Consider the following 27191-nt stretch of genomic DNA (forward strand, 5'->3'; position numbering starts at 1 on the left):
TAGGAGACACCATTGTATTGCCATCATGTTCACGAACTCTGTCACGGTGTTGCCCAGGTGTATTCAGTTGCATGCTCGTATCACACCAAATGCTGCACCTGTGCATCCTGTCTACAGGGCCATCACTGAAAACTTTTATGGCTACCCGGAAGCTACGTGACCAGCAGAGATGCTCCGTCAGTTTTTCGCTGCTCCGAGAGCCATCTATGCAGTCCTGTACTGTATTCTGAGTGCCTGACAAGGTCGCACTGTCCATGGGGCCGGTGGGCGTCATTCCCTCGGTCTCTGTGGGTGTTGCTTCATATGCTGTTTAGGTGCTAACTCCCAAGCAGTAGACCAAGAAATTTTAATTTTATTGCACACAAAACAGCCTTTGCACACAAAGGCGCAAACTGGGACGTGTAGAGAGGCACGGCCAGGATCAGGCCGGTTATCACAGTGTCGGCGGAGTACAACTCCCCATCAGCTTAGAACGCATACAACTTCTTAACAGGCTAAACTGCCTTAATTCCTGCTGAATAGAATTCTAATTAAAATACCTAAAAGTAGAATAACTTCTACAAGTTGCATAAATTCCTTCAATCTTGAAGCATTCATGTGCAATGCTGGAAGAAGAAAAGCAGGACTATGCAAGAACATTGTAGAATTGAATAAAAAAAGCTAAAATACATGAACAGTTGGGTGGTAGCAAATGTGAAATTGCAGTACATATGTACAGTATACAATTGTAAGAAGCATGGCACTACATAGTGACTAGGAATGCTACCTCGATTTCCAAATCATTTTGAGAAAACGAAATACCCTTTGTGGCCTTGTGTATTCCTGTTCAATGTGACAGCAGTGAAGTCAACAACAAGAGATTAGGACATGAATGTCCACGTCGCAATGCCTCCATTTACCAGACAGCAGCGTACAATTACCCTCCCTATAATGCAAAAAAAAAAAAAAAAAAAAAAAGCTAAATGCGAATTTCAGAAACTGTAAGGCAGTGTCAAAGAGAATTTCAGTGAATCCGCACAAGAGAGATGGCGGAGAGTTCGTGACTAGGAGTGATGGTAGCAGAAATCTTGGCCCTTGAGGCAGGTTGCCTTGCACCGACCTCCCATCTTGTTGAAGCCCCTGCAACGGCGCTGAGCCTGGTTGGTCGACGTCGATAGGTTGGAGCTCACACTGAAAAACGGTGATAGCAAGTGCATGCTTTAGCATCGCTCAGGGAGAAGATAAAGCGGACTCTAGTCTGCCTGTTCAAAGTGCTGCTAACCTTCTAGCTGGAGACGCCGGCAAGCTTCTGCGCGATTGCTGGTCAAGGTAGAACAACAGATCCCGCCTCACGGCATCGGTGTCATCCTGAAGTCCAAAAGAAAGAGAAAAAGAAGCGAGAGGACGTTCAGCAAGGTTTACATCAACAGCCATGCTGAAAGAAATGTCATGCACTAACCAAGACAGAACTGGAAACATAGGAACAGTATGGATGCTCAAATTTGAACTTGAAATATGCGGACAAAATGACCGAGCAAATCGCACTAGCCTCTCTGATAAATCGTACAAGGCATACCTCTAAAATGCAAATGAACTACCAAGTCAGGCAGCCTTTTTACTAATACATTACCATTCTAGAAAAATTGAGGAGCAGTGTTGATTTTAATTGCCGCCAAAGCGAATTTAAGGAGTAAGGGGAGATGCATAGAAAGTAAAACGCTTGCTCAGTAATGCAAGTTTTGTGCATCTACAGCAAGCAGTAAATACAAGTTTGTGTTCACACTTTAAACACGCTTTTTTTTTCACAAGATGAACAGTCGTAATATTTACAGGCTAGTACTGACATATGTATATTTTTAATCTTTTATTAGTACACACCTGAGGCCTTCAATATGTTCACCATGTAATATGTGTATGGTCTGTTGACAGGTCATATTTCATATTTGTTGCTGTGGCTTTGTAGTAATGGGGTCTGGCCTTTGTGATCTGTTGTTTCTCCTGTACACCCAAAAGAAATAAAATAACTTCGACTGAGACTGAAAATGGTAGGAGGGTGAATAAAATCTTCGTCAATGCAACAAAACTTTGTGTCCAGTTTAGTTAAACCAACAGCATTTCAAGACGTTTATTAGGAGGTTTTCAAGCTATAACGGCACTACGCCAAACTGTTGCACCTTGGCTTAGTGATAACCAAGACTCAAATCCTTGGAACACGGACAGTGTTTTTAAGTTTTTTGTTTAATGGTCTAGAAATCACCAGTTTCTAGAACTAGAAACTGGGCTAGAACTACTCCTATTTTCTACTCTACCACACTCTAAACAGTAACCTGCAGCGGTGGCTCAGTGGATATGACGTGCTGCTGAGCACAAGGATGCAGGTGCGATCCCTGGCCACGGCGGCCGCTTTTCTATGGAGGCGAAAAGCAAAAACGCCCATGTGTTCGAGATTTCGGCGCATGTTAAAGATCCCGGGGTGGTCAAAATTAATCCGGAGCCCGCCACTACAGCGCGCCTCATAGCATGGGTAGCGTCGGCACGTTAAACCCAACAAACAATCAACCAATCAATCAACACCCTAAACAGTAACTTCACTTAAAAAAATAATTCGCAATACGATGATTAATTAGGTTTACTATTGCAAGGCCTACCTAGGGCCAAGAGTGCCAAATAAAAGACACCATTCAATAAAACAGGTGATAGGAATAACTAAAAACAGACAGTTATATTTGAAAGTCAAATGGAGCAAAAGACAAATACGAGTGTCAAACTATAAAACAACTGTCTTTAGTTATGTCAGTGATGGTAAATGAGCACAACCACAACATAAATGCAATACTTGAGAATTTCTAGTTTAAACATGTACACTGCACGAAGTGTTTAGGAACCAAACTGCGGATTTTTTTTCAGTCCTAAGGATGGATATGCACAAGTTCAGATGTGTTCAACACGGGATTATACTGTCGCAAAAGAAAAGTTGGCTTAACCACAAAACATGTGGTCTGAAGATTTGAACACGACCAGTCTGACAAGGTAAACCTCTGGACGAAAAATTGTTTTCCCAGAAAAGCTGATTAAAAAAAATGCCTGATGATTGTACTATACTCCCAAATGCGAAATTTGTGAGCAGCGTGAACAGCAGTCTTATCGGTCACGGCGCATAGCTGCTGCGTCTCAGGAAGTGATCACAAGATCAATGAACACAAGGCTGTGCGTGCTACTCTGCTGCTATCTCGCAGCACGTCACCACTGCCGAGCACATTGCTGTAAATCGTGTTTGAACCGCCCGCGCAAATGTCTCATTCGGATGAGCCACACAACAAGGAGCATGTCTCACTGCCTCCCTCACACTTTCACCAAACGTTGCCGCCGACAAGCGTCTTGCGTGGGCTCAGCATACTGCCCTCCCCCTCACACTCTTGCCATACTTTCTTCCACCGTTTTCTTTCCGTCTTCACTCACTCGGTTATAACCAAGCCACAGTAGCCGCTGCCAAAGTGCTGCGCACTAAAAAACAAAAACAGCGCTTGCCATTGTGGTATGCCGGGACATGCTGCTATCTCGGGAGGCAACCGGGGTGGACGCACGCAGGACGTCTGGTAAGACGCACTCTGCTTGCGTACTCCGAGAGGACAGGTGGGAAGCATCTGCTCCATTATCATCCACCATGCCGCCATTGACGAGGGGTGTGGGTGGCCTTTCTTCAGGCAGGGGCGTACTACTCCTTGATCTTGCCCCAGAAGCTTGGCTGTACCGGCTCGAAAACCCTGTTGAAAAGCAAAAGAAAGGAAAGGTATAATTGTACTTTGTCTACATTACAATGCAGCCACTTTTGAATTGACACTAAGTAGATAATTTGTTATCTGAAAAAGATTGCACCTTTCATAACTTTTTTCGTTTTTTTTTCGACAAAAAATACCTAGTTTCCGTAGAAACTACCGTATTTATTTGAATATAAGTTGAGGTTTTTTTCCAATATCCATGGTCTAAAAGTCCTACCCCGCCTTATATTCGAAGCTCAGTATATATATATACATATATACATATGGCAATTTTTTTGACTCTCCAAACTGCACCCTTGCGTTATAATCGTGACCGCTTTATAATCGAATAAATATGGTAGTAATTGCGGCTAGCATTTTTATTATCAGTCTCTTAATCATTTTTTCCATGGCATAAAAAAGCATGTCACAAACCAAGTCACTCTCATGCCGACCAAGCCTTGAGAGGATGTATAAAATTCCCCTTTTCTTCGATTCTGTGTCATTATGCATCACAGAGCAGATTCATCTGCTCTGTGATGCATACACATTCATCTAAGTTTCTTTCACATTCTAAACACATTCATCTAAGTTTCTAAATTCTAAAGTTTCTAAACACATTCATCTAAGTTTCTCTTAATATTTTTGAACCCATCTCGCCACACTGGTCATTGCAAGACACGGGTGCAGCTTGTCATAATACAGGTGTACCCTGTTCGAGTAAGCTGCTAGTTTCCCCGGTTTTGTCTCGTACAGGCTTATTGTCGATGTCAGAAAGACAGCCCCAACTTATTGAACAGTGCAAACAAGTATGTTTGGCCACAAATTTTCCACTTCTTTTCAACTACAATTTTTGATACGTACTCAAAAACATCACTGGGCAGTAACCTGCTGCAAATCCAGCAAAGAAAATACTAAAGTTCAGCCCCATAAACCACTGAAAAACGAGCAGCGGCAAGTGCGGTTACATAGTACTATTGGGCTGTCAGTGTCAGACAAGCAAAAATGTGTGTACATCTGTAGATTATACTTTGCTATTGACGCCTACAGAAGAAATCTGGAGGTGATACACTCTGTCAGTGTTGCAATCAATTTTTTTTGTAACCAGATGCAATGCCGACGTTGCACCATTGCCACATGTCACTCGACGTGACGGAAAGAGTGTAGCGAGCTGCGACAATAACTTCGTCACATGTACTATAGATGTACTGGCATTAAGTCAATCGTAAAGTGCAGTTTTAGGTGTTCATGCAGTGCATGCATCAAGCCATTCAAGCTTATCAATGCTGTAATTTCGAAGTTGTTGACTGACATGTGCACGAAAAAAATCTGTCACTGTCCCAAGAAATGCTGCATTAAGTAACTTCCACAGCTCTATCAACCAAGAACACATTAATAGCGATTGCATTTACAAAGTTCTTGTTGGAGTATTGTTCAAACTGTGTTGTGCAGGGCCCTATGCATTCCCACAGTGTAAGAGTGGCAGGTGCTGCAGGACAAACACTTCCTGCAAGGTTGGCCAGTGATGGGGAAAAACAGCTTAGAAAAAACAAAACCCATTTCAAATGACTCAACAGAAATAGAGAAGAGAAAAAAAGAGGACAAGACGCAAGATAAGAAGGTCAAATTTGGTGCTGCACTGTCTTCAATTTGCACATGATACAAAGTAACGATACACAAATATTAGATTTTAGTCTGCAGGCTAAAAACAGTGACTACGAAGGAATCGTGTACTTTTGGATACAAGTTCAGATCAGCGAGTCAGTGCCCTTGGGAGCAACTTTTTTCTTTCCATTCGCTCATAGTTGTGCACAATGCATTAACACGGTAAAAATACTTTAAGGAATATGACAAGCCTTGACTAGAACCTTTCACATACATGCTTGATGAAGGGGGCCTTTCTGACACATTCTCTCAAAAGACGAATCAAGGAAACGTGTTAGTAAGTTCACCCTTTCCCGGCCGCGGCGGCCGCTTTTCTGATGGAGGCGAAAAGCAAAAACGCCCGTGTGCACGAGATTTCGGCGCACGTTAAAGATCCCCAGGTGGTCAAAATTAATCCGGAGCCCTCCACTACGGCGCGCCTCATCGCCTGCGTTGCGTCGGCGCGTTAAACCCTACAATCAATCAAATCTAGTAAGTTCACCCTCTAACCATAGAAGGCCCGTAAGAAGAATGACAATTGAGCATCCACAATGTGGCAATTGCTGTGCCAAACATTTCTCACGCTAGGTGAATGAAAAATAGATGCGCATGGCCCACGAAACAACGATATGCTTCATGCTGGCAGGCTTAAAAAAAATAAAAGGAGTCACTTCAGTAAAGGCATCCCAACTTACTTTGTCGAACATCGTCAAACAGCGGGGTGCCCACCATGGAAGAGTGGAATGGTCCTCCCTCAAAACGTTCGTCCCGCACCATGTCGCCACTGTCAATGGAGTGGGAGGCGAGGGAATGAAAGCCACAAGACAACCAAGCATGAACTTGTGGCAAACTATAATGCTGCCAAAATTTACGACACACACTGCGTGAACTTCACACCATGTCGCACGTTTTCGGGCAGCAAGTTATAGAAACGATATCTGTGGCACTTGTACTGTTTTATATTTGCGGCCTTCTGCAGCCACAACTTTACAATGTTTTGGGTCATGGTTGTGGCCAAGACATGGATAGTGCCAAAAGAACTACCCATGTCTATATAGCATCCTATAACTCCCTGTACAGCAAAATGTGAACTAAAATTCACAGTAAAAAAAAAGCCAGAAGCTTAGCTCAGAAGCTTAGTTTACCGCCGGAAGCTTAACGTTTATTTTAGAAATGTCTGTTTCTTGGCTTGGAACATTCCAGAATGCCTGCAAGTTATAGACATTAACGACACATTGGGCCTTCTACAGGAGTCCCCAAAAGAACTGAAAATGCAGCTAACGACCAATTCTGATATTTCTAAGTGGGTATTACGATCAGAGGAAAGCAACAAGCATCATCGGTAACTATAATCTTGCTGCAATTCTTTGGCCAGTTGTACAAACCTAGAGCGGTCATCGTATCATTTCTATATCAATAAGCAAAGGCCCCAGTGTATAGGAACAATCAAATGTTGATACCAAGTATGCCCCACCCACCCAGCAGAGGCAACTAACTGTTCAAATAACTGCCTCACATCTGTGCTTATTGAGAGCCAATCTAGGTCAATTTCGAAGAAGAGAGGAAAAAGAAAGGCACAACAAATCAACAGAAAGAAATACTAATAGTGTGTCACCGCACCCGATGGGAGAAAGCTCTGAGAGCCGTGCAGGGGGTGTAGGGAGACATGGGCTGCTGCGTCGGCACATCGCTCCAATTGCATGCCAGGCAATATTTCCTGGGTGTTGGAGATTGAACAGAGAAAAGGAAATTCTTTACAGGCAAAGCTAGCTAAGATGCCGCTAAATTTCACATTGTTCTGAGCTTCGAATTTTCAGACCGGCTCACGAAAAACACACGTGCACTGCAATATTTATGCATACATATATGCACGGTACGTACTGGGCATTTGCAGATGGAGATTTTGTTCGACAGCTTCAAATTGAAGCGTGTGCTTTCTTTTCTAATCAAGGTGAATATCTCGCATTTGCCAACACAAGAACCAACATTGCAATTTCTTGGTTGTGCTTTGGGAGCATCAAGAAAAAAAGATGCTTCAACAAAACTAAAACAAACAGCAACAAGCATAAATAAGTAGACATTTTGTTTTCAGTTTAATTGGCACAGTGCAGAAATCTGTCATCTCTCAACTACTAATATTGGAGTACATATTAGTCGGGGTGTATCTTTTTTGACAAACTACAACTGTCACACTTCCCTAGGGCAGCAACACAAAGACAAGTATCATGAACTTTCATTGCGATTCTTAGGAAGGGATCGAGTCAGGCACACATGCAAGGCACAGAAATTAAACGAGGCTCCCAACAAGACGTGGGCATTCCTTTAAATCAACCAGTGGCATAACATAAAACATGAACCCCTTTGTAACGTTTTGTGCGTGGGTACCAGTCTTAGTTCTGTTAACGCACCAATTTCATTTAATTGACCAGATTTAGGGTAAATCCCCAAGGTGGAGCAAGTTTCTATGAAGGAAAGCTTGACATCCAGGAGGATGTCAAACTTACCTTCATAGCAATTTCATTTGTAACATCTGCACCACAAACATTCAGGCTTATGCACTTGGGCAAAAATTTGAATGTGGGATTCACTAAGGGTGCTTCATGCCAATATTTCATGCCTGATAAATGGCCAGTGCTTCATTTCAAATATTACTACAGCCTAAAAATTTAATGGCCGAATAAGCTGAAAGATGAATTTCACCAAGTAAATGTGACAAGGATTGTCATGCTTAATACTGCAAAAGGATGCAACTTCCATTGAGGTGTCAAAGCCTACATATCAAGAAGAAAGCTTTCTCATGACATTGTAGAACTGCGAACTGTGACACGCTTACTATACTTTTCAATGTCCTAACTACAAAAAAAAAAATTACCAGAATTGGTAGTTGAATGGGTTGGTGCATCTTTTTATGACAACACGGCTTTGCACAGTCTAGGGCAAGATTGCGCTTGTCCTGGCTTGCAATGTGTTCATCTCCCTTTCGTCAAAGCCATGTTGTCACAAAAATTACTACCCAAGTATGACAAATGTTGGTCATAATTTGATTAGAAAAAGTTTGCATACGAAGCAATGCACAACCTTCTTTATCTATAAGGTACTGATTGAGTCTACTTTGGCACAACCACTCTTGACTTAAAGGAGCCATGAAGAGAAAATGCAAGTTGGTTTTATTCGAAAGGTTTCGTGTTTTATAGTGCCCCCAGCGCTTGTCCGGATACAAACGGTGCTTTATTCACTGAGAAATTAAACAATTTAGGTCAAAATTTTGATTTTCCCGCTCAATCGTGCGTTTTCGTGGTCCCAAGTGACATCACAGGAACCGACCGCTCTGCAGCCTAGAGTACCTTCATTCACGCATCCGCCGTACAGGGTAGAGACATGTAACGCTGGCGCCGCCATGTTCGGTTGCTCGCTCGCCGCCGAAGCAAGTCATTGTGTCAAAACCGCGCTAAAATTATCGCCGCAACGCGGTTTACTGAAGAAGTTTGAATCATATTGTCTGTTTCGCGTTGCTAGGTCTCGTGGGAAACGAAAAGAATAACGCGTTGAGCCCGTTGGCCCAATTGCGGCGGCACAGGACCGTTCAAAAATTGTCTCCACCCTGTACAGCGGTGTTGGTTTGTTCCCGCGTTTCTTTACGTTCCGTAACCTAGATGGCGCCACCATACCGTGGCAAGCGTTTGGTTTGTTTTTGCCCGCATTTAAACCTGGCTTGTTTTTGTTCTGGGAGAAAATATTCGTTCCCTGAAACAGTGCTCGCTCGACAAATGGGGTCACGTAAGACACCGTTGCTTGCGTCAATCGGCCAGTGTTGTCTGCGACAACCCCAAGCCCCGTAGTGCTGTGCAGCTAAACCAAAGCATGCTGTGCGCAGTACGAACAGCAGAACGCATCAGTACTTCTATGTTTACATGTGCTTTCGTAATTTCCACTGTTTGTCCCATCATTCTTATTGCTTGGTAAAGAATGTGCCCTAAATTTAAGCGCAAATCGCTCGTTCGTCTAGTTTGTAAGCTCTACCTAATTTGCGTCTGCTTCTGCCAGCCTCCGCCAATCGCAGAGCTTAGCCCATGTGACATCACAGGTTCTGTTGCAGGAAATGAGCTGGTGGGTCGCATGACCATTCCCGTTTTTCCTAATTATGTAGCTTATTTGAGCGAAGTTTACGTTAAAAGTGGTGTCAGTATGATTCTAACGAGACAATCTTTTGAATGAACCAAACTTGTGTTTTCTCTTCATGGCTCCTTTAAGGCAAAGAGGTAAAGCCACTTCAAACACCCCTTTCTCTCACCTCAGCCATAAGAGGAGACACAGCCAAAACTGCCTGAACGCTTGCAAGCCAGTCACAACTACTGAAGAAAGCCAGTAGGTTTTGAAGATGAGCTTGAAACGCAATTTTCTGGACGCCAAGTTCATTACAAAGAATACACTTTCCAGACGTTTTTAGCACAAATTCGCTGCGAATCGCTGTATACCAGCTCCTTAACAAGGTTTGACGAAGGGTGACCATGCATCTGCTTGTATTTTTGAACTTGGAGATACTCCAAAAATGTTACGGGTTTTCGACACCACCATCCAATTCCTACCAGAACTGAATATTTTTATAAACCGCTTTAACAAGTCATCACTATTTAAAAAGCCATCATTAAACCCTCTTTTATACATTTAAGGGAGGAGCAGGTGCCGTGTCGGTGAAGATCAGATCGAAGAAAGGTTTGTGCTTTAACATACACTACAGTCTTACAAACTTCCTCAAAAGGAGAATTAAAACTGTCAGTGACAAACTATCATTAGCACTTCAATGCACAAACTCAAAGTGTTGATGTGCAAAATTTTAGGGATGTTCGTGGCGCTTAACTATGTGCCCTTCTCAGAAGCTTCCCTTGATCTCACCCAGCAATTATTTAGACAGGAGGCAAAATCTTTCGAGGCTTGTATGCACGCATATTTCATTACGTATACATTATAACATGATCCCACTTCTCGGTTCCATGATCTGACTTAGTAAATAACAAGCAATACTGATGGAAATGACAGCAGAGCTGAAACGCCCACTGCATTGAGTTGGCTAAGACAAAACTCTTAGCATTTAGTAGAGCGAAGCTTCAGACAGATTCAAATGAAGCTCGAGTAAAACATGGTTGTTGAGGGAGGTCTTACTGCATTTACCGATATTCGTAATTCCTTCCACGTGCAAAATTTGCACCTGGGAGGAATTACAAAATTTGCAGTCTCCCTGCCATGTGTCAGCCAGTGCGCTGACATCTCAGTAATGATAATTTCACATTGAAAGCTGCTGACTAAAACACATACACGTAGTTTTTTTTCTGGTCTTCTGTAGCAAATTGCTAGTCACAACAAAATGTCTCGGACAATGGGCTCATGTCTAGGTGGGTGTCACTGAGGAAACCATAAAATTTTGAAACCGTGCCCTCTCGACCAGGCCAGTGGCTGCGACCGTCGGCTCTCAATTGTTGGCAACGCCGCTTCTGTGTCCAGAAACTACGCCCACATACCAGACACAAAGATGCAGAGCAGGACGGTGAGGGGTCCAAATCCCAGGCTGCAGCCATCTTGGATCTCAGACACTGCGTTCACGGGCACCATGAACAGCAGGAAGAGGCGGGAAGCCATGGGGAACTTGAGGAAGGTCGCCACGAACATGAAAGCCAGCAGGTAGCAGCAGTGGAGCGTGCAGCAGTAGACGGCAGCCAGCTGCTCGTCTGAGGGGAAGCAGCAGCAACCGTTCACAACAGATCTGCATTACGGAAACACTTGGTTGAAAATGCAACAGAATGAAAAGGCTAATAGTGGCGACACTACTTTTTTTTGGTTAAAAACACTGAACGCATCACGTGAACTGTTGCGACAGTGCACACCTAAAGTTTGCATCCGAGGCACCCAAACTCTCGCAGTGTTGAGGCTACGCAGTTAAGGACACCAGAGTCGAATAATACATTACCTTTTCGCTAACAGCAAAAAACTTGCAATTAAGTTTCAATGTTTGCCACCTCTTTCCTGCGCCCGTTTGGAATTTCCACCATCTTTTGCAACGCACTGATGATTCTTGAAGAAGCTATTGTCGAGACTTCCCTTGCTATTGCATTCATCAATGCTTACCTCTTTTTCAAGGTATCTTACCACGCTATCGTTTGGAATGGAATCAAACCAATTTTCTGCCACTTTCCAACTTATGAAATCCAAAACTACCACTGGAAGCCACCTTGGTTTTCTCTTTACCTGCCAGCAACATATTTCAGAAACACTTCATTGACAGATCCATTGCTTGCTACAGCCACACCATGCTGCAGTGGAACCAAGCACAGGAACACTAAAATTTGACCCACATGATTAGCACAGCATTAGTTGCTCTCCGTTCTATACCATAGAAAAAAAAAAAGTTCTGCCCTTATAGCTAAACAATGCTCATAAACCATTCGATAAGTAGGCTGTGACCCCAACACCAGGCCCGAGTAATTACACAAGCAGAATGTTGAGCCATCAACAGGCATCGCCACCCCACCCATCCACCAAGGACTTTCTCTGCCAGTTCACGAAAAGAGGGATAGATACAGAAAGAGAGAGAAGAGACAAAATAAAAAATTAAGACCCTAGCTGGGGCCCCTAGCCCGGCCATTGCCGCTGTAGGATGTTTAACAGAAACCACTATGTACCACGCCGCAAAAAGACCCCCAAAACTCCTTGGTAATGCACTGCAAGTTTGAAACGCCTACCTAGTAGTGACTAAACATTCTCACGGCCTTTTCAAGTAAACGCTCTTCATTTGATTACTTACCCAAACTCGTGATCCAATATTGTGTTTTTTTTTTTCATGGCCGAACAGTCATTGCTGCATTTTCAAAACTCTTAGCAAAAACAAATGCACTGAAAAACTTGGTAGGACATTAAAACTGAACAAGTGCTTTTTTTGGCTTCTCCAGTAGCCAGAAATTTTTTGGTCATTCAGTAAATGAAATAGGAACCTCCAAGTAAAAGTAACCGCAACAGAAAAAGTGCAATCAGGTAACATCACCTCGTATAGGGTATGAACCAAGGGCTATTTACACATCAGGTTATCAATGGTTACTTTAAAAAAATCCACATCGCATATGACATCTATATAATGAGGAAGGAGATTCCAGCATACCGATGTATTCAGCACAAATGAGCCCTAAAAATACTTTGCATGAGTGCGTATTTGCCTTAGCAGAACCCCACACACAAGAAAGCACTGGCACAAACAGCTTGAAGTGGAACCACGTTGGCACAAACTTTCCGCAAGTTAAACTGCCTCTGGCCGGGATGTGCCCTCTGACCTGTTCCGTGCAGGAGCTTGATCAACCAGCCAAACTTGCTGTCCACATCCGTCCTCATGGCCTCAATGATCCGCTGCAGGTAGGCGATGCTGGCGTTGATCTTCTCCAGGCTCCTCAGGGCGTCGTCAAAGCGCCCCACAGTCTTCTCCTGGTGCATGCTGGCCTCTTCTGCAGCTTGATCTGCAGGGACGAAGGAACACCAGTTCTCACCAAAAGAAATAAATTGTATCAAAAACATTCGTCTCAGCCGAAAAGACAAAAAGGCTGTGCATTAAAAGGCTCACTCAACTACTACAGGGGAAAAAAAAATTTCTTGAAATAAAGGGACCCAGAAAAAATTTGTGAAGGTGGCAATCAAATGCATTCAGGTGGTACAACACAGAACGGGGGATTTTTGAGCCAAGTGTGAACCCCATACGTTGTACGGATAATTTGTAAACAATTTTTGAAGATCGCCTTTCTCAGGCGATGAGCGCGCCGCCGCAGCGAGCCGACCGCGGCTGACGCAACGGCGAGGCGTCGCCCTGATTCGGCCGATCGTCGGACGCCGGCAACGTCACTGCCACTGGCTTCCGGCTGCTCTTCCTCCTTCCTGCGCGATCCCGAGGCAAAGGCGGGTCTGCAGCGATTGACGCGCAGGAATGTACCTAGCGGAGAACGGAAGCCGAGTGTCGCGATGTCACATGGCTATTCCCAGTGTTCCCAGCTGCTTTGAAAGAAGCAGAGAGGGAGGAGGAATCGATCGGCAAGGGGGGAGAGGTGCACTTAATTGCTTCTGGCGCAGCTAATACTGAATATAGATCAATTCCAACGGCATTGCATCGCTATATTGGTACTACGCGACAATAAAGGACTTTTGTAACTTTTCTAAAATGATTTTCTGGGTCCCTTTAAGCGCACTTGATAGGAGCACACATATTTACCACCACGCATGCCTATTAAAAAACGATGAATTCAATTACAGACAGATTTAATTTGTGGGGACCAGGGTTCTTACAGCGGCCTAGCTCGAACCTCGAGATTCGGCCGCAAGGCTCTCCGCTGAACACCGCCACGGACTGCCAACTTGGCGTAGCGGCAGCGAACAGCAAGGAACACGGGAATTCGCCCACTCCGACGTTTATTGCACTGCAACAAGGGACGTCGGGCGCGTCGCTCTACACCGCCAAGACCACCTTGGCCAGGACGAGAGAAACCGGCGCGAGGGCGGACAAAGGAAGGCCAAAAAGGAGCAAGTCGTACCAGAGTCCTTCAATGCTTTACTGGTCACGAAACTTCGGCGCTCGTTTCATATAGGGACCGCGCGCGCCACTACAGGCGCCACCGCCGCACGAAGGTCATCCAGCCGCCGCGCGTGCGGCGTATTGGCCAGCTCCTGGCGTGCAAACGCTTGCTGCTTTTGGTATCAGCGCGCTGATTAAGTGTTTTTTTTTTTGTAGTAGTTAGCGATGAATAGTCTAGTCATTGTGTATATCACCTGCCTTCAATGGGGTTTTATTTTTCGAAGTAAATTACCGTAGACTTCGGCCCGCGAATGGCAACGGCTTCTGTGTGCTCTGGCACAAGCGCTGCGCAGTCGTGTTTACGGATTTTTAAATCTGTATTGCTTCTTTTCTTAAAGCAAAGTTGTAATTACCACATATACGGTAGCTGTGTAGTCACTGACTGCTGCGGGCCTATCGATAATACAATAAAAAAACTGAAAGAAACCAAGTACGCGTCGTTCAGACTACGCTTAATGAATCCGTTGATTGCTCTAGAATGCACAGAACGCTAAAAGAGATAGCCCAATAGTACTGTCGTTTCGATGAGTGGTTACATACTTGAGAACATCTAAAAACGCTGCAGAAACGCGAAGAATCAAAACACAAAGAGATATATATTGCATCATGTGTCTTTCTGCATCCACGCTTTGCAGTACTTGAAAAAACAGGACGCGAAAAAATAACAATAAAACTGATTTTATCACACGCAACAAAAAATTGCAATGTTACGAAGGGAGACAAAAGAGCGTAGTCCAGCGTACAAAAATTTATTTTTTCGCTCTGCGATGTGCAGCACACGGAGAAAACAATATTTCCACGTAGCCAAGAACGAAGCAAAGCTTTTCTGAACGCAGCGAGCTAGCGATCTCCTGCACTACAAAAGAATAGAATGAAACACAAACGTCGAAGAAGCAGTCCGCAGTGCGACGTGCACAGATGAACGTGGATAAAGTGAGTTGCGCGGCGTTTGCTATGCATGCATTACTCTCGGAACGTTATTAATTTCAGATCCATGGAAATAGGATCGAGAACATTGTCGAAGAAACAAAAAACCAAGTTAGCGACAAGGTGGCACCCTTTCCATATCAAACAATATCACCTGACGGGACGTACGACAAACAGAGCAAATGGGCGCTCCGGTTGAAACGCCAGATAAGAAACCGGAATCGGCAACGCGCGGTTACAAAACAAACAAAACGAACCCTAAGGAATGATTCGCGGAAATATGAAAAGTAAAAGACGTCCCAAAGCTTTTTTACACGCGAGCCTGAGCGCAAGGTAATACAAGTTTGCAAACAGGTAATGAAGCACCGCTACAACCTGACTGATATGAGAAAAATCCGGCTTTAAGTTAGCCTTGTACAATTCTAGGTCCACGATGCCCTCAGAATGGTACATTGCTTTTTCCATTCTCACACACAGTGCATTTCCACACACTGTCGCACACTTATAATCGAAGCTGAAATCTCCCGTTGCTTGCCTTGGGATGGCGCGCCTCCAATTCTCACGCAGCTGCCCGTCGCTCGGTCAACAGAACAAGAAAACATTTTCTGTGGTATCGTTGTACAAGGAACGACATTCCGGGACGCAACACATGTTCGGCATCGTCGTTGCACTACTTAAGTCGCATCACAAGAGCGCGATATGCACGTTACATTTTTTCCCGCACAAAACAAACACAACTCGCCGCGGCTGTGCCGTTCGAGCCAGCGCAACGCCGCCCGAGGAGTGACCTCAGTGAGAGGGTGGCGCCACCGCGCGGCGGCCAAACGCAGCATATGAAGCTCTCCCATTGAGTTACGGAGCAGTTTCGTGACCAGTAAAGCATTGAAGGACTCTGGTCGTACTTACGACCGCTCCCGATGATCGCTGGTATCCGAAGAGGCTCTCCCTTTGTCCACGGCCCTTGACCAGGCCGGCCGGAACTTCAACCTGTCCCGTGAGGGGTTCGGCCAGTGCCCCCCGCCATCATCCTCCCGCCGAGGGGAAAAAGCGCGAGCCAAAGGGAGAGAGGGACCTCCCCCTCTCGCCTCCGCGGCGAGCCGAGAGAGATAGGGAAGATGGCGTACATCCCTCCCCCCTTTGACTGAAGCCCCATGACAGCGAGAGATTCCGGCCAACGATGACCTCACCGTTTGTTTCGCTGCCTGGCACACCTCTCGAGCAAATCCAAGAAAGTCAAATCCAGAACAAGCGCAACGGCGCCAAAGTCCGCGTTGCACCGCACTGCCACCGCATAGTGACAGTTCGCCACAATCCGCCGGTTGACCTGATTTCGTCAGTCTGCACACAAGACTGGCCGCGTGCACTGTCGGCCGGCCCAAGGCCCGCAGGCGGCCCCGCCAGTGAAGTAGGCTGGGCCAGTTGAGGACAGGGCCCGGGCAGCAGGCTGCTCCCGGGCGGGCACTTCCCGCAGTGGTTCGCCCCGCGCCGACGGTGCGCTTGCCTGCCGCACCGCCGGCAGCTTCCGCTGCTCGGGTTCAGCAGTGACGACCTCTGATGACTGGACCCGGGCTGGAGGCCGCGTTCGTAGTGCTGCCTCCCAGGTGGCTAGTTAGCCAAGCGCAAACGATGGCTTTCGCTCGGCGCACCTCGGAGCCTCGGACGAGCGCCTCCGCCAACGTGGAGGAGGGGGCGCGATCAGCTGACCGCGGGAGCCAGCCCGCGGCGCGGCTCACTCGCTGTACGGGCGGCGGGGTGCTGTTTTGGCGTAACAGCTGGGCTCTCGTTCTCCCCGGGGTGGCGGCTGGCCCGGCTGGCTCGCAGCAGGCCTGGCGTGGTGGCGTCGTGGTTGGAGGGTCGCTCGGACCCTGGGCGTGCGGGCTTGAACCCTCCGGAGACGGTGGCCCACCTGGTCAGCGACCTCGCCGATTGCGGGTGTTGTAGCGGTGCGTCGGGAACTTTCCTCCCGCACCTTCTCTCTTGAGCTCGCGAGCCCGAAGTGGGAGCCACTGGGAGCGTCAGCAGTGTCTTCCTAGAGTGCCTCGATGCAAGCGGAGCGCGCGGGCGCGGCCATCAAGGCACCCTACTCGGAAGTACTCCGAGGTCTTACTCGGAGGTTGCTGCGCGCGCCGGCTACCGGCAGTGCCGGCAGCGCCTAAAGCTGCTTCCCGCGGCGCGCGGGACGTTTCGGCGGCGGCTTTGGGCGGCGGGCTCACACAGCGACCTCGCTGCTGGAGGCGGCTCGGCGAACGGCTTTAGCGGCGTAAACAGGCCCTCACGATAGCCTCCGTTGCCGATGTCCATGACTAGTCCAACCTTGGACATAAAGTCTATCCCCAGAATGACTGGGACCGTCAGTCCGGGCAAGTGGACGAAACGCATTTCGCCGTATACACGCTGACTCCAATGCACGACGAGGCGTACATCACCGTTTGACGTAACATCACCACACGCAAGCTGGAGCGGCAACTTCCGCGCGCGCAGCCGAACTGCTTTGCGCTCGAGATGGGAAACGACCTCGTCCCCAATCAGTGAAGCGCTTGCCCCGGTGTCCAGCAGTGCCTTGAATCACCACCCCACAATTGCGAGGTCGAGAAAGGGCACAGGCGCTGGTCTGTATTCCGACTCTGAATGCGGCGGGCGCGATGATGTTTTCCTCTCCGGCATGTTAATCAGCCACCGGCGACTTCACCGGCGGCCCGCTGCGTTTCCCTGCCCACCTGGGCAGATTCACATCATGTGACCAAGTTGGCCACAGTTCGAACAGCAGCTGCTTGGTGCGCCATTCGACTCTGTTCGAGGCTGCTTGTACGCTCCATGGCCAGCTGGCCGCATGCGGTTCTCCAGGGGCGAGTTGTGAGCGGGTGCAGGCAACTGCAGCAGCGCCAATCCCGTGTAGGGAAGCCCACTTGGGCGTGTGTTCGCCGGCCGATCACTTGACCGGTTTGTTGTGTGCACTGCGCGCGGGGCTGGCAGGACCTCCGGCTGCATCGCCTCCACGTTGCGCAACCCATACGAGTAGGGGTCCAGCGCTCGGTCCCCAAGACCGAGCGTTTCTCGCTGGTTGGGTATCAACGTAGTAGAGCCGTCATCGACTCATCCGCTGCCCGTAACACCGCACCAAGCACAGCTTGGTTCCAGTGTTTCCACCGAAGGCGGCGGTGGCCGATACGTGCGTGCAGCCGCAATTGCTGCTTGCACACGGTGAGCTTCGGCCGCCAGCTCTTTCAGATCCCTGCACCTGCGGTTCTTCAAGTACAAGGCAAAGGTGGGGTGGCATTGCCTGACTACCCGATCGACCCGCTCCGAGTTCGGGGCACGTGGGTCGGCGTACTCGTAAAGCTCCTCCATCGCACGGACATACTCGATCATCGATTCGTCGGGGGCTGCAATTGGGTGCGCATTTCCAACTCTCTACGCATCCGCGGGAGGTAGTCGACGTGCTGGAATTCTTCCCTGAACATCGTTCGGAAGTCGTCCATCGTGCACGCCGTATGGCCTATCACTCGATACCACCGGGCGGCATGGTCGACTAGGGCTGCGGGCAGAACTCTGTGCAGCACCTCGCTCCCTCACCTGAGGGACACTCGCTAGGACTGAGTCTCGCCAGAAATAAAGTTATTCTCTCTCTCGCTCTCGCTAATGCCGGTCGCCTGCTCATAACGGCTCAGAGCCAGCAAGAAAGCGTTGGCGCTCACTTGATCGCTGTGCTCCGTGCGCTGGTGTTTCGAGCGCGACCGCAGCGCCGCCGAACAGCAGCGCTGTCGAAAATCGGATGTTGGTCACCCCGAAAGAGCGGCTTACGGGGCAGAGATTCCGCAGTCGTTGTGAAAAAGTCGAGCTAGCAGTGCGCATTTCTGTGCGTATTGCTGGGTCTACGGCTCCGCAACATTTTAAAAAGGTCGCGAGGAGGCTGACGAAAAAATAGTTTATCTCGGTTCTCTTGAAATGAAGCGGAAAGGCAACAGCAATGAACCCGCGCAGTGCGAGCGGCAATGTAAACAACGCTGATCGACTTCTGGCCATAAGCGTTCGTTTTGCTGTTTTGTGTGAATGTGGTTTATACTCTGGGATCTTGTTTCTGTGCACACCCGCCATCAACTTCGTGGGGGACCTGCGACAGCCAGCGAAACTTGCACAGGCAACGCGAGCTTCGTCGGGAACAAAAACAGCGCGCCAGCATACACCCCACCAATCTTGCCAGAGTGCTACGCAGTATGACTCACAGTAACGGCTGACACAAAACTGCAGTGATCCCACAGGCAACCACCGCAGCTAAACGAATGGGCCATTAATATGCGCGTCAATCATCTTGAAGCAGTGACAGTGTCGGTCGTTTTCTTTTTTTTTGTCACTGAGCTTATGCTTCCTCGGCATTTTACCATTACGTGTTGCTTATGCTTTACCAATCTGTATCGGTTATTCCTCTTCTGTATTATGGTGCTCATCGCTGCTTACCCCTTCCTAGGTGTACGCGCGGAGGTTCTGCCCGTGCGGCCTCGGCAGCTGCTTTGACGCAGATATCGCGGCCAACTCCATACGACTAACATTTCGTTGATTCGGACAGAGCTGGAACACCGGTGTTGATACCGGCGCTAAAATTTGGCAATAGCTGTCCGGTGCTCACAGTTATGAGTTGACGAACATAGCAACTGCATCGGCATGTTTACGCGAGCCGTGGCACCCGGCCTTGCGCGTGCAGCTTCTCCCGCCTACCTCCCTTAGACTCGCTGAACTCATAATAAAGTGCAGAGATGCGTGAGCCGCGTGTTTACAACAGAACTCGCAACCATTCACTGTACCCGCCTCTAACTAAAAGTCGCAGCCCAGGGTCACGTCTGTCATGTGCCCAACGCCATTGCTGGAGACATCGGACGGCTCCGTTGCGTTCGCCAGCTCCTCCCGGATGCAGTAAACATCGTTTGCGGCATGTAGCTGACCACGTTTTGAGGTTTTCTTATATAAAAAAGAAAACGAGCCAATATATCCCATCTCTCTAAAACCGTTAAAACGAGCGCGCTAGTTTAAGCAGTCATCGCAGCGTAACACGGGCGGTACGGGGAAGGGCGCAAGCGATGACAACAACATCCGATAAATGCCTCCAGTGGCCGTAGATGGCGCTAGTTGTACAGGCGATGGTGTCGCCACCGTACCAGCGCACGGAGCCTATACGTCGGCATCGGAAGCTGCACCCTGGGAGCGGGTGAGTGCGCCGCCTGCAACACTTGCTGCATGGCGCTTGCGAGAGTGTTCGCGATGGAAGCTGCATCCACAGTCATTCCTTTGCTTACGGGCGCCTGCGCACTCACTTTCACGAGAGCTGCGCCGTATGGGGCGTCAGCATCCGCGTAGGCCCGGCGCATGTGGGGTTGAACGCGCGGCGTCACCTGACGTAGAGCGCTCGCGGAGTTTGGAACTTTCCGAAATTGTCGTCGCTGCGCAAGCCGCACTCGCGGTTGTGTAGGGGCCGTGGAGAAGGCACCCCCCCCCCCCCCCCCTCCTGAATCAGCTCCTAATTAACACAGACACACACTGACCCTCTTGAGATGAGGCCTATTAATTTCCATTTGTGCACTAACATTTAGGAGGAGGAAGAGACTGATTGAGCTTGTCAAGAGGGACAATGCACTAAAGCGAGATCTCAGTACCACAACGAGATCACCTGCCACTGCCTCCTACAAGAGGTGCGATCAAGATTCCACTCATCAGGAGCAGGTCTAGACGATGCAGATTAAAACTAAGATGGCTTGACATCTGCACGTTTGAGCCGACAAGGTTTTGCACAGACAAAGTGCATGGTTTTGCTTTTGACAAGGTTTTGCACAGGTATTATGCCCCAGAAGATGTCTAAGAGAAAGAAAGCACCATCCTGCATAGACATTGCGTAGCTTTGCCTTTATGCGTACGCGCGCTGCAAGTTTAACCCTGTTCTGGAAAGAAGGCATTTCGCAGCAGTGCGTACTCAGCCTCTGCTGCAGGAACTTGGCGTGGTCCTGCACGGTGGCCAGGTCCTTCAGGAGCTCCTCATGGTTCACCCGACGCTGCTCTTCGTTGCTCAGCATCATCGAGCTGGCCATATCTGGGCCCGAGAGGGGAGGAGGGAAAGAAACTGCAATGAGACTGCGAAAACCTTTGACACCCAATGCAGCAATACATGCACTTGCTCTTGGGAGAGTTGCTTCACGATTAAAATTCAGCACAAAAAACAGACACACGAAGAACAGGCAGGACTGGTGGCGGATTTGAAAGGATTTCAAAGCGTGAGAAACAGCGAAAGGGGCAGGGGAAAGGGGAGGCTGCTCAAACTGGGAATTTTTAATACTAGGCCACAACATAAAACTTCTTTGCCTATTTCTTCCACTATGTTAGAGCTGGCCAATGCCAGGCCAAGGCCAATGCGATCATTCTGTGCTCGCGCTTGTGCCTATGGCGCTCTCATGCCTCCTTCCCAGAGGGCCGAGGACACAATCAGGCAGTGAACCGCTCCCTTTCTGGCTGCGTAAACAGGAATCTGGGCTTTCGAGATGCCCACATGCAGGGCATTGATGAAAACCAGGAGGAAAGGTACGGAGCACTTCCTAGGTGCTGTTACCAGCACTGTGTGTTGCAAAGCAGCTGTACAAGCTTTCTTCCAGAATGCTTAGCCCATCAAGCTGCCTCTGCTGCTTTCAAGCTGCAGGCAGGGTGCCACTGTTGCTAACCAGCGGGGGGAACATTGAAACAAAGAGGAATTTTGCAAAGGGAGTACTGTAGAAGGAAAGCTCACTTGCACGGACTGCCTGAACAATATTGTGGGAAAGGAAGGGAGCTGTTGAAACCTAAACTTGGCTATGTACCAGGGTGCATATACTGTTGGTCTAACAGTAATTCAGAAAAATGAAGTTGGGAAAGAAGAACAGGGGGTCTCATTGCAAACTGTTTAGGATTTGCAATACAGTGGAATCTGCACAGTTCTCACACGCAGCAGAGCCAAGAGCCCTTGAAAGATGTTCCAGCAGCAATTTCTTTGAATGTAAAATGTCAAAAGACAAGCAGCTCCCCTCAATGAGTCTTTAAATAGTTCTAAATGCAATAGCATTCATGGGCACTGTAGAGGTGTCGTACCGCAGGTGCAGCGGACAAAAGAGAAAAGGGGTGCAAATTAAGGTGGGTGAGGAAGTTGCATGTACTAGAGATGAGAGGAGAGAGGAGTACAGATGCTGTCTTGCTAACCTAGCTCTTCACACATTCTACTACTAGTGGCTGAATCCTCCAAGATGCCAGCTGTCATTTCAAAATGAGGTGGTATGGGTAAGAGAAGTGCATGTTTTCCTTGGTGTGGGTGTGCTGAATTCATGTGGGAGACTGAAGAAACAGAATGCCCTTGGCAAGGAATACGACGGCTTGAAGTGAAGTGATGTCTGCCATGCTTTGAGCAGTCGTTTTCCTCAACAGCAGCAGCAGCACTGTTCTTTCAAGCTCCCAAACACCCACCAAGGATCTGTATTTTTGCGCGTATATAACCCGCCCCTGCATATAACCCGCACCCCCACTTTCAGTCCACGAATAACAAAATAAATATACCTGCGTATTGCCCGCACACTTTATAAAGGGAAGGCTGGACCAAAGCCACTAAAGCAACATGGCACAATTGTTCCCGCAAACAAACTTGCCTATATTTTGCATACTGAATACATTTTCTGCACGACCTAAGCCACTATCACTCATTGTCGCTGCTCTTGCTAGGACTGTCGCTTAATTTGGCTGCAGTCGTCATTGTCATACACAATATCACCTTCAGTTCCACCCATGCTGTTTGTAATGAAGCATTTCTTCAAGCTCTTGCAAACCATCTCAGCTGGAATCGCCTTCCATGCCTTTACGATTAGAAACAGTGCAACACCACGCCTACGGACGGGGCCCGTCATTGTTAAGTCATAGAGAACTTCAGCCATACATTCAGTGTGGAGGCGCTTGACATGCGCTTTGTATGGTCTATTCAATGAAACATCAAGAGGTGTGGCCACCTACCATTTTTGTATGAATGCGAATACAATTATTATGCAGCAAAAGGGTAAAGGTTAGAAGAGGTTTACCTTATATGTATTAAGGATATAAAAATAGACCAGTGTGGCAGCGAAAGCTACTGCCTCATATCAAACAAAATTAAACTCATACCCTTCATCATCATAGTATGGAGCAGAGTTTTTATGGTGTTTTTGTGTATTGGTACTCGCACCGTTTACTCTTGACGGCACTTTTCCTTTGCAGAAAACTCTAGCTGACTTGCCCAGTATTTTTTCTTGGGGTGGTTATATTGTTGAGCTGAGTGTGAAAAATGAGCATTATGAGTGGGATAAAGGTGCGCCTTAGTTGCTTTTGCTGCTGTAGGGGCCTCACAGCACAATGCGCATAGCCGTGAAGCTGCACCAAAAAAAATACCTCGCATATATTTGCACCTCTACTTTACCCCTGAAATTTTTGCATTTTTGTTTTGGTGTGGGTTATCCGCGCAAGAATACGGAATGAGCCCAAAAAGAAAAACATGCATTTATCGCGCCAATACTATTGCCTCATTTTGAAATGACGGCCGAGAATGCTGGAAAGAGGAGCTTAATGCGGGTGAGAGATTCCGCCACTGAATGCATTAAAACAGAGGAAATTTTCCAGTGCTCCAACTGTTGGTGTGGAGAGGGCACCAAATTATGTGCCCAACAAAACCAAGGCCGTAGCAGCAACCCTGTAAACTAGATCAAGTTATTCGGACGATGCCCGGGTAGACGGAAGACTCACCGAGTTTCTTGCGGATGCCGTTGGTCATGCGGGTGAGCTCCCTTTGGCCGGCTGCGATGAGGGCCTTCTCAAGGGTCAGCTCCTTGAGGTTCTGGGCCAGGAAGTTGTGCACGCCCTGCTGGGAACTCCGCAGCCTCTCCTGCTGCTGCAGCAGGGCTTCTTGGCCCTGGGCCACTGTCTCCAGGGTGTGGTTGGTCAGGGAGCTCACCTTCTGCTGCTCCTGCTCCAGCTGAGACATGGCCTTCACCTTCGCAGCACATAGGGGGGGAAGATGGAGCAGCGAGGATCACTTGAGGATTTACAGGGAACGAGGTCCTTGAATTCTGCTTCTACTCATCAGATCAGCCAAGTGTGCCTTAGGGGCAAATATTCTCCCTCTCCGGCATTTAAAACTCTTCCTCTTCCCTTGACCCCCACCCCAGGTAAAATAGCATTGCTCTACTACTTTTACTTGCCAGCATGTAAATAGCAGCCACACATAGACTGTTGCTGTTCCAAAATTTAAACATATTAGTACATGTGCATTTTTTTTTTTTGCAGAAACTGATTAACAAAAAAGTAGGATAAGGTGAACAGGGTGTCTTACTTGGATACCTGCGCATTTGCAATGGTCAGCAGCCACACTACATAAACTTATTGGGCTAACTGCAGCGATACTTTGATACGCAGTTTCATTGTCTGCAAGACCGAAGCTATGTGCTCTGGCCTTTGCTTGACAGGGTATGCAACACAGTGATGGTCATGTCAACCGCACTGTCTATGCTTTGCACGATTCCACAATGCTTGAAGCAAAAGTTTCATTTTTTAAAGCAGCAACCATGACTGGGGAATGTTTGAAGCCAGGTACATTTTCTTCAAAACAGTCACATACACAAGGTAACGACAGAGAAAGTTATTGAGTCTTAGTTAAGAAAATTGCCACATAATACTTTTCTTGCAGTAGCAGGTACTTTTTGCAAGGCCACGTTAAAAAACATAATGCATGCAACTGTAGGTCCCTTTTATTTGGTGAAGCAAACGAAAAAAAAAATCAAATAAAAGAAAGACTGCATGCACATGAAACATGCTTCATTGCATTGGCAATTGTATTAATGAGGTAGTTCAGCAAACAAGGCTCTAACTAAGATGTGTTGTTAAAATTAAGTATACCTGTCGATCGGTGCTCCAAACCAGCTTGTTGACAGTCATTTCAGTCTTGGCATAGAACTGCTGCTGCCGTGTGTTGTAGCAGACTGCCCTGGCCCGATTGCTGATGAGATGGTACGTGTTCCAAGTGTGCTGGTCCATGCGCTGTGTGCACTGTCGCAAAGACTGGAAAAGCAAGCAGCGCAAACTTCATCCCAAATGTGTCGAGCTGAATGCCATCTACTGTCACAGACCTGGAGTAAAAATCTGCTTTCATGCCATCGTGCAGTGCACCCAATATTTTCAAGTGACATTTTTTCAAACTGCGAAATCCGCCCCCAATGGTGGAACATGAGCACTTATGAGCAGCGAGGTGTCTCAAGTTAAGCAGAATAGACTGTCTGGTTGCATGCTAAAAAGGTAAAAATAATAATTTATTACTTCGACAACACCTATGTGCTAGCTAGCCTGCCTAATGGCAGAAGGGTTGGGACTAGTTCCAACTACCTTAGAAAGCTCTGAGATGTACATTTATGCACAAAGGCATTTCCGTATGCCTTCCTCGAAAATGCAGCTTGCACGACTGGAGGAAGCAAATAAGCACACCTTCATGCTTAACTACTACCCCTGCACGGCAGAATAGGTTTCCGTTTTTCAGAGCACCTAAAAGGCAGCACATGCACGGACAAAGAATGCCCAGAAATATACGCATTTTCTCTGGAAGCAAGCGCAATATTCTTTTGAATATTGATTGTTATCTCTAAGGCTAGGCGGGTACGTTACCATTTCGTCTGTGCAGGGAAATGTCATTCGTCCTTCGACAGCCGACTGACAGTTCAGCAGTCGCACGCTCAGCTTCCCGAGGTCCTCTTCGCTGAGGTCGGAACACGACTTTTGGAGACCGAGGAGAACCTGCAACGCACAGCTCCGGTGACTGTCCAAGTAACGCAATAACGAAGGGGGAAAAAGATGGTTTCGAACCTGATATATGGACTAATTATTGTTGAGTGGTTTTATCTTCTATCTATTAGGCCACGGGCTGGCCTTCAGAGTTCACCGACATCTTGTAAACACTTTTTATCAAGCAGGGACGACGAAATAGTGATAAACATTCCAGGTCGTAAAACAGACACGGCCCGTGAAACTGATTGACCACCGAGAGATATTTTCAACGTTACTCGTGCTTCAAACTAGGCATTCTCATTGACGACTCTTCGTCGGCAATAAACCATACTAGTGGCGCAGGTGGCTGACCTTGTGTTGACAAACATCCAACGTCGACAGCTGAAGACCGTATTTTTTCCCTTCATTGAGAAACTCGTCGTCGGCTGTCTTCATCTCGAACGGCACCACGGCAGCCGTACCGTCCTTGTTGAAGTCCTTTGGAGCATCTTTGACAGTGTTTACTGCCTTAGGCTCGGTCGCGAACCAACCGAAAAAACACTGTCCAGGAACGAAAAGAAAAAGAAGGAATACCTGACCGCGAAAGACCATGTTTCAAGTATTCGGCCCACGTTCGAAAACACTTCACGGGAAGGCTGTGACGCGCTATTTCCCGGAGGCTTTAAGCATCCCTAAATCGAGTGTCAAACCGTTGCAGATGGTTAAAGTGATTGAAGCACAGAACAGATTGAAGCGCGTGTCACGTGCGAGGCAGCCTTTTAAAGCCTTTAAAAAGCCCGCAAGAAGGCGTTTGTAAAGGGCAATGATGATGATAATGATCAAAATTTGAACTTTACACAAATAATAAAAAATAGTGTCAACTGTGATCACTTAAGCTACAAAACAGATTGATTCGTATTTTGAATGGTTTTTAGCTTGTTTGTTTCTCTGTAATTAATTTTACAGACATGACTTCCCCTGCTAGGCCGGTTGAGCCCGTTTCAAAGAATTTCGCGCGGAAGCCCCACCATCAGCTCTTGCTCAGCTCCACATAAAAGTTTGTACTCTCTCTATGTCGCTCTTTTGAGTTATTTCGTGAGAAAGGAAGTACGAAATCATTGTAGCAATATGTACCTTTTATCAAGCTAGATTCAAATAAAATATTCTCTGACATATGACATGTCCTCTTTTAGGAATATTGGCACCGGACTAAGGCTAATTTCGTCTCCCGTTTGCTCCAGAGCCCCCGTTTGCAAAGTTATTTCTCTCTACTCACACACGGTAGAATGCATGCATAACTTCTCATTTCAGTTGCGAAAGTTCATGTGGGGGTAGGTATGTTAAATCGGCCATAAGCCTCTGATGGCTGCATTCCCCCTAAGTGGGTATGCGAAATTTCAGGTTGATGTTGAAATTGCTGCCAAATTACAAGTGGTGAATTGATCGTAAAGCTTGCACGGCAACTGACACCATGAATGGCCAATCCCCTTGCGTGGGTATGCAATTAC

General features: G+C 47.4%; 1 protein-coding gene across 1 annotated transcript; it reads right to left on the reverse strand.

Annotated features, from left to right (window-relative positions):
* Positions 1-329: 329 nt before the first annotated feature.
* Positions 330-26905, reverse strand: LOC144145558 (protein brambleberry-like). Its single transcript, XM_077677205.1, has 12 exons — positions 26056-26905; positions 25585-25713; positions 24826-24987; positions 23677-23923; positions 20867-20983; positions 12698-12877; positions 10898-11104; positions 7002-7098; positions 6077-6165; positions 3508-3743; positions 1262-1347; positions 330-1170 (listed from the first exon to the last, which is right to left on the reverse strand). Exons 1-12 carry the CDS (start codon positions 26293-26295, stop codon positions 1044-1046), a joined length of 1917 nt encoding a protein of 638 aa, XP_077533331.1. The 5' UTR covers positions 26296-26905; the 3' UTR covers positions 330-1043.
* Positions 26906-27191: the final 286 nt, after the last annotated feature.

This window comes from Haemaphysalis longicornis, unplaced genomic scaffold, assembly GCF_048455015.1.
Source record: "Haemaphysalis longicornis isolate Haplotype H1 unplaced genomic scaffold, Haemaphysalis longicornis Haplotype H1 scaffold_7, whole genome shotgun sequence".
Classification (NCBI taxonomy): Eukaryota; Metazoa; Arthropoda; class Arachnida; order Ixodida; family Ixodidae; genus Haemaphysalis; species Haemaphysalis longicornis.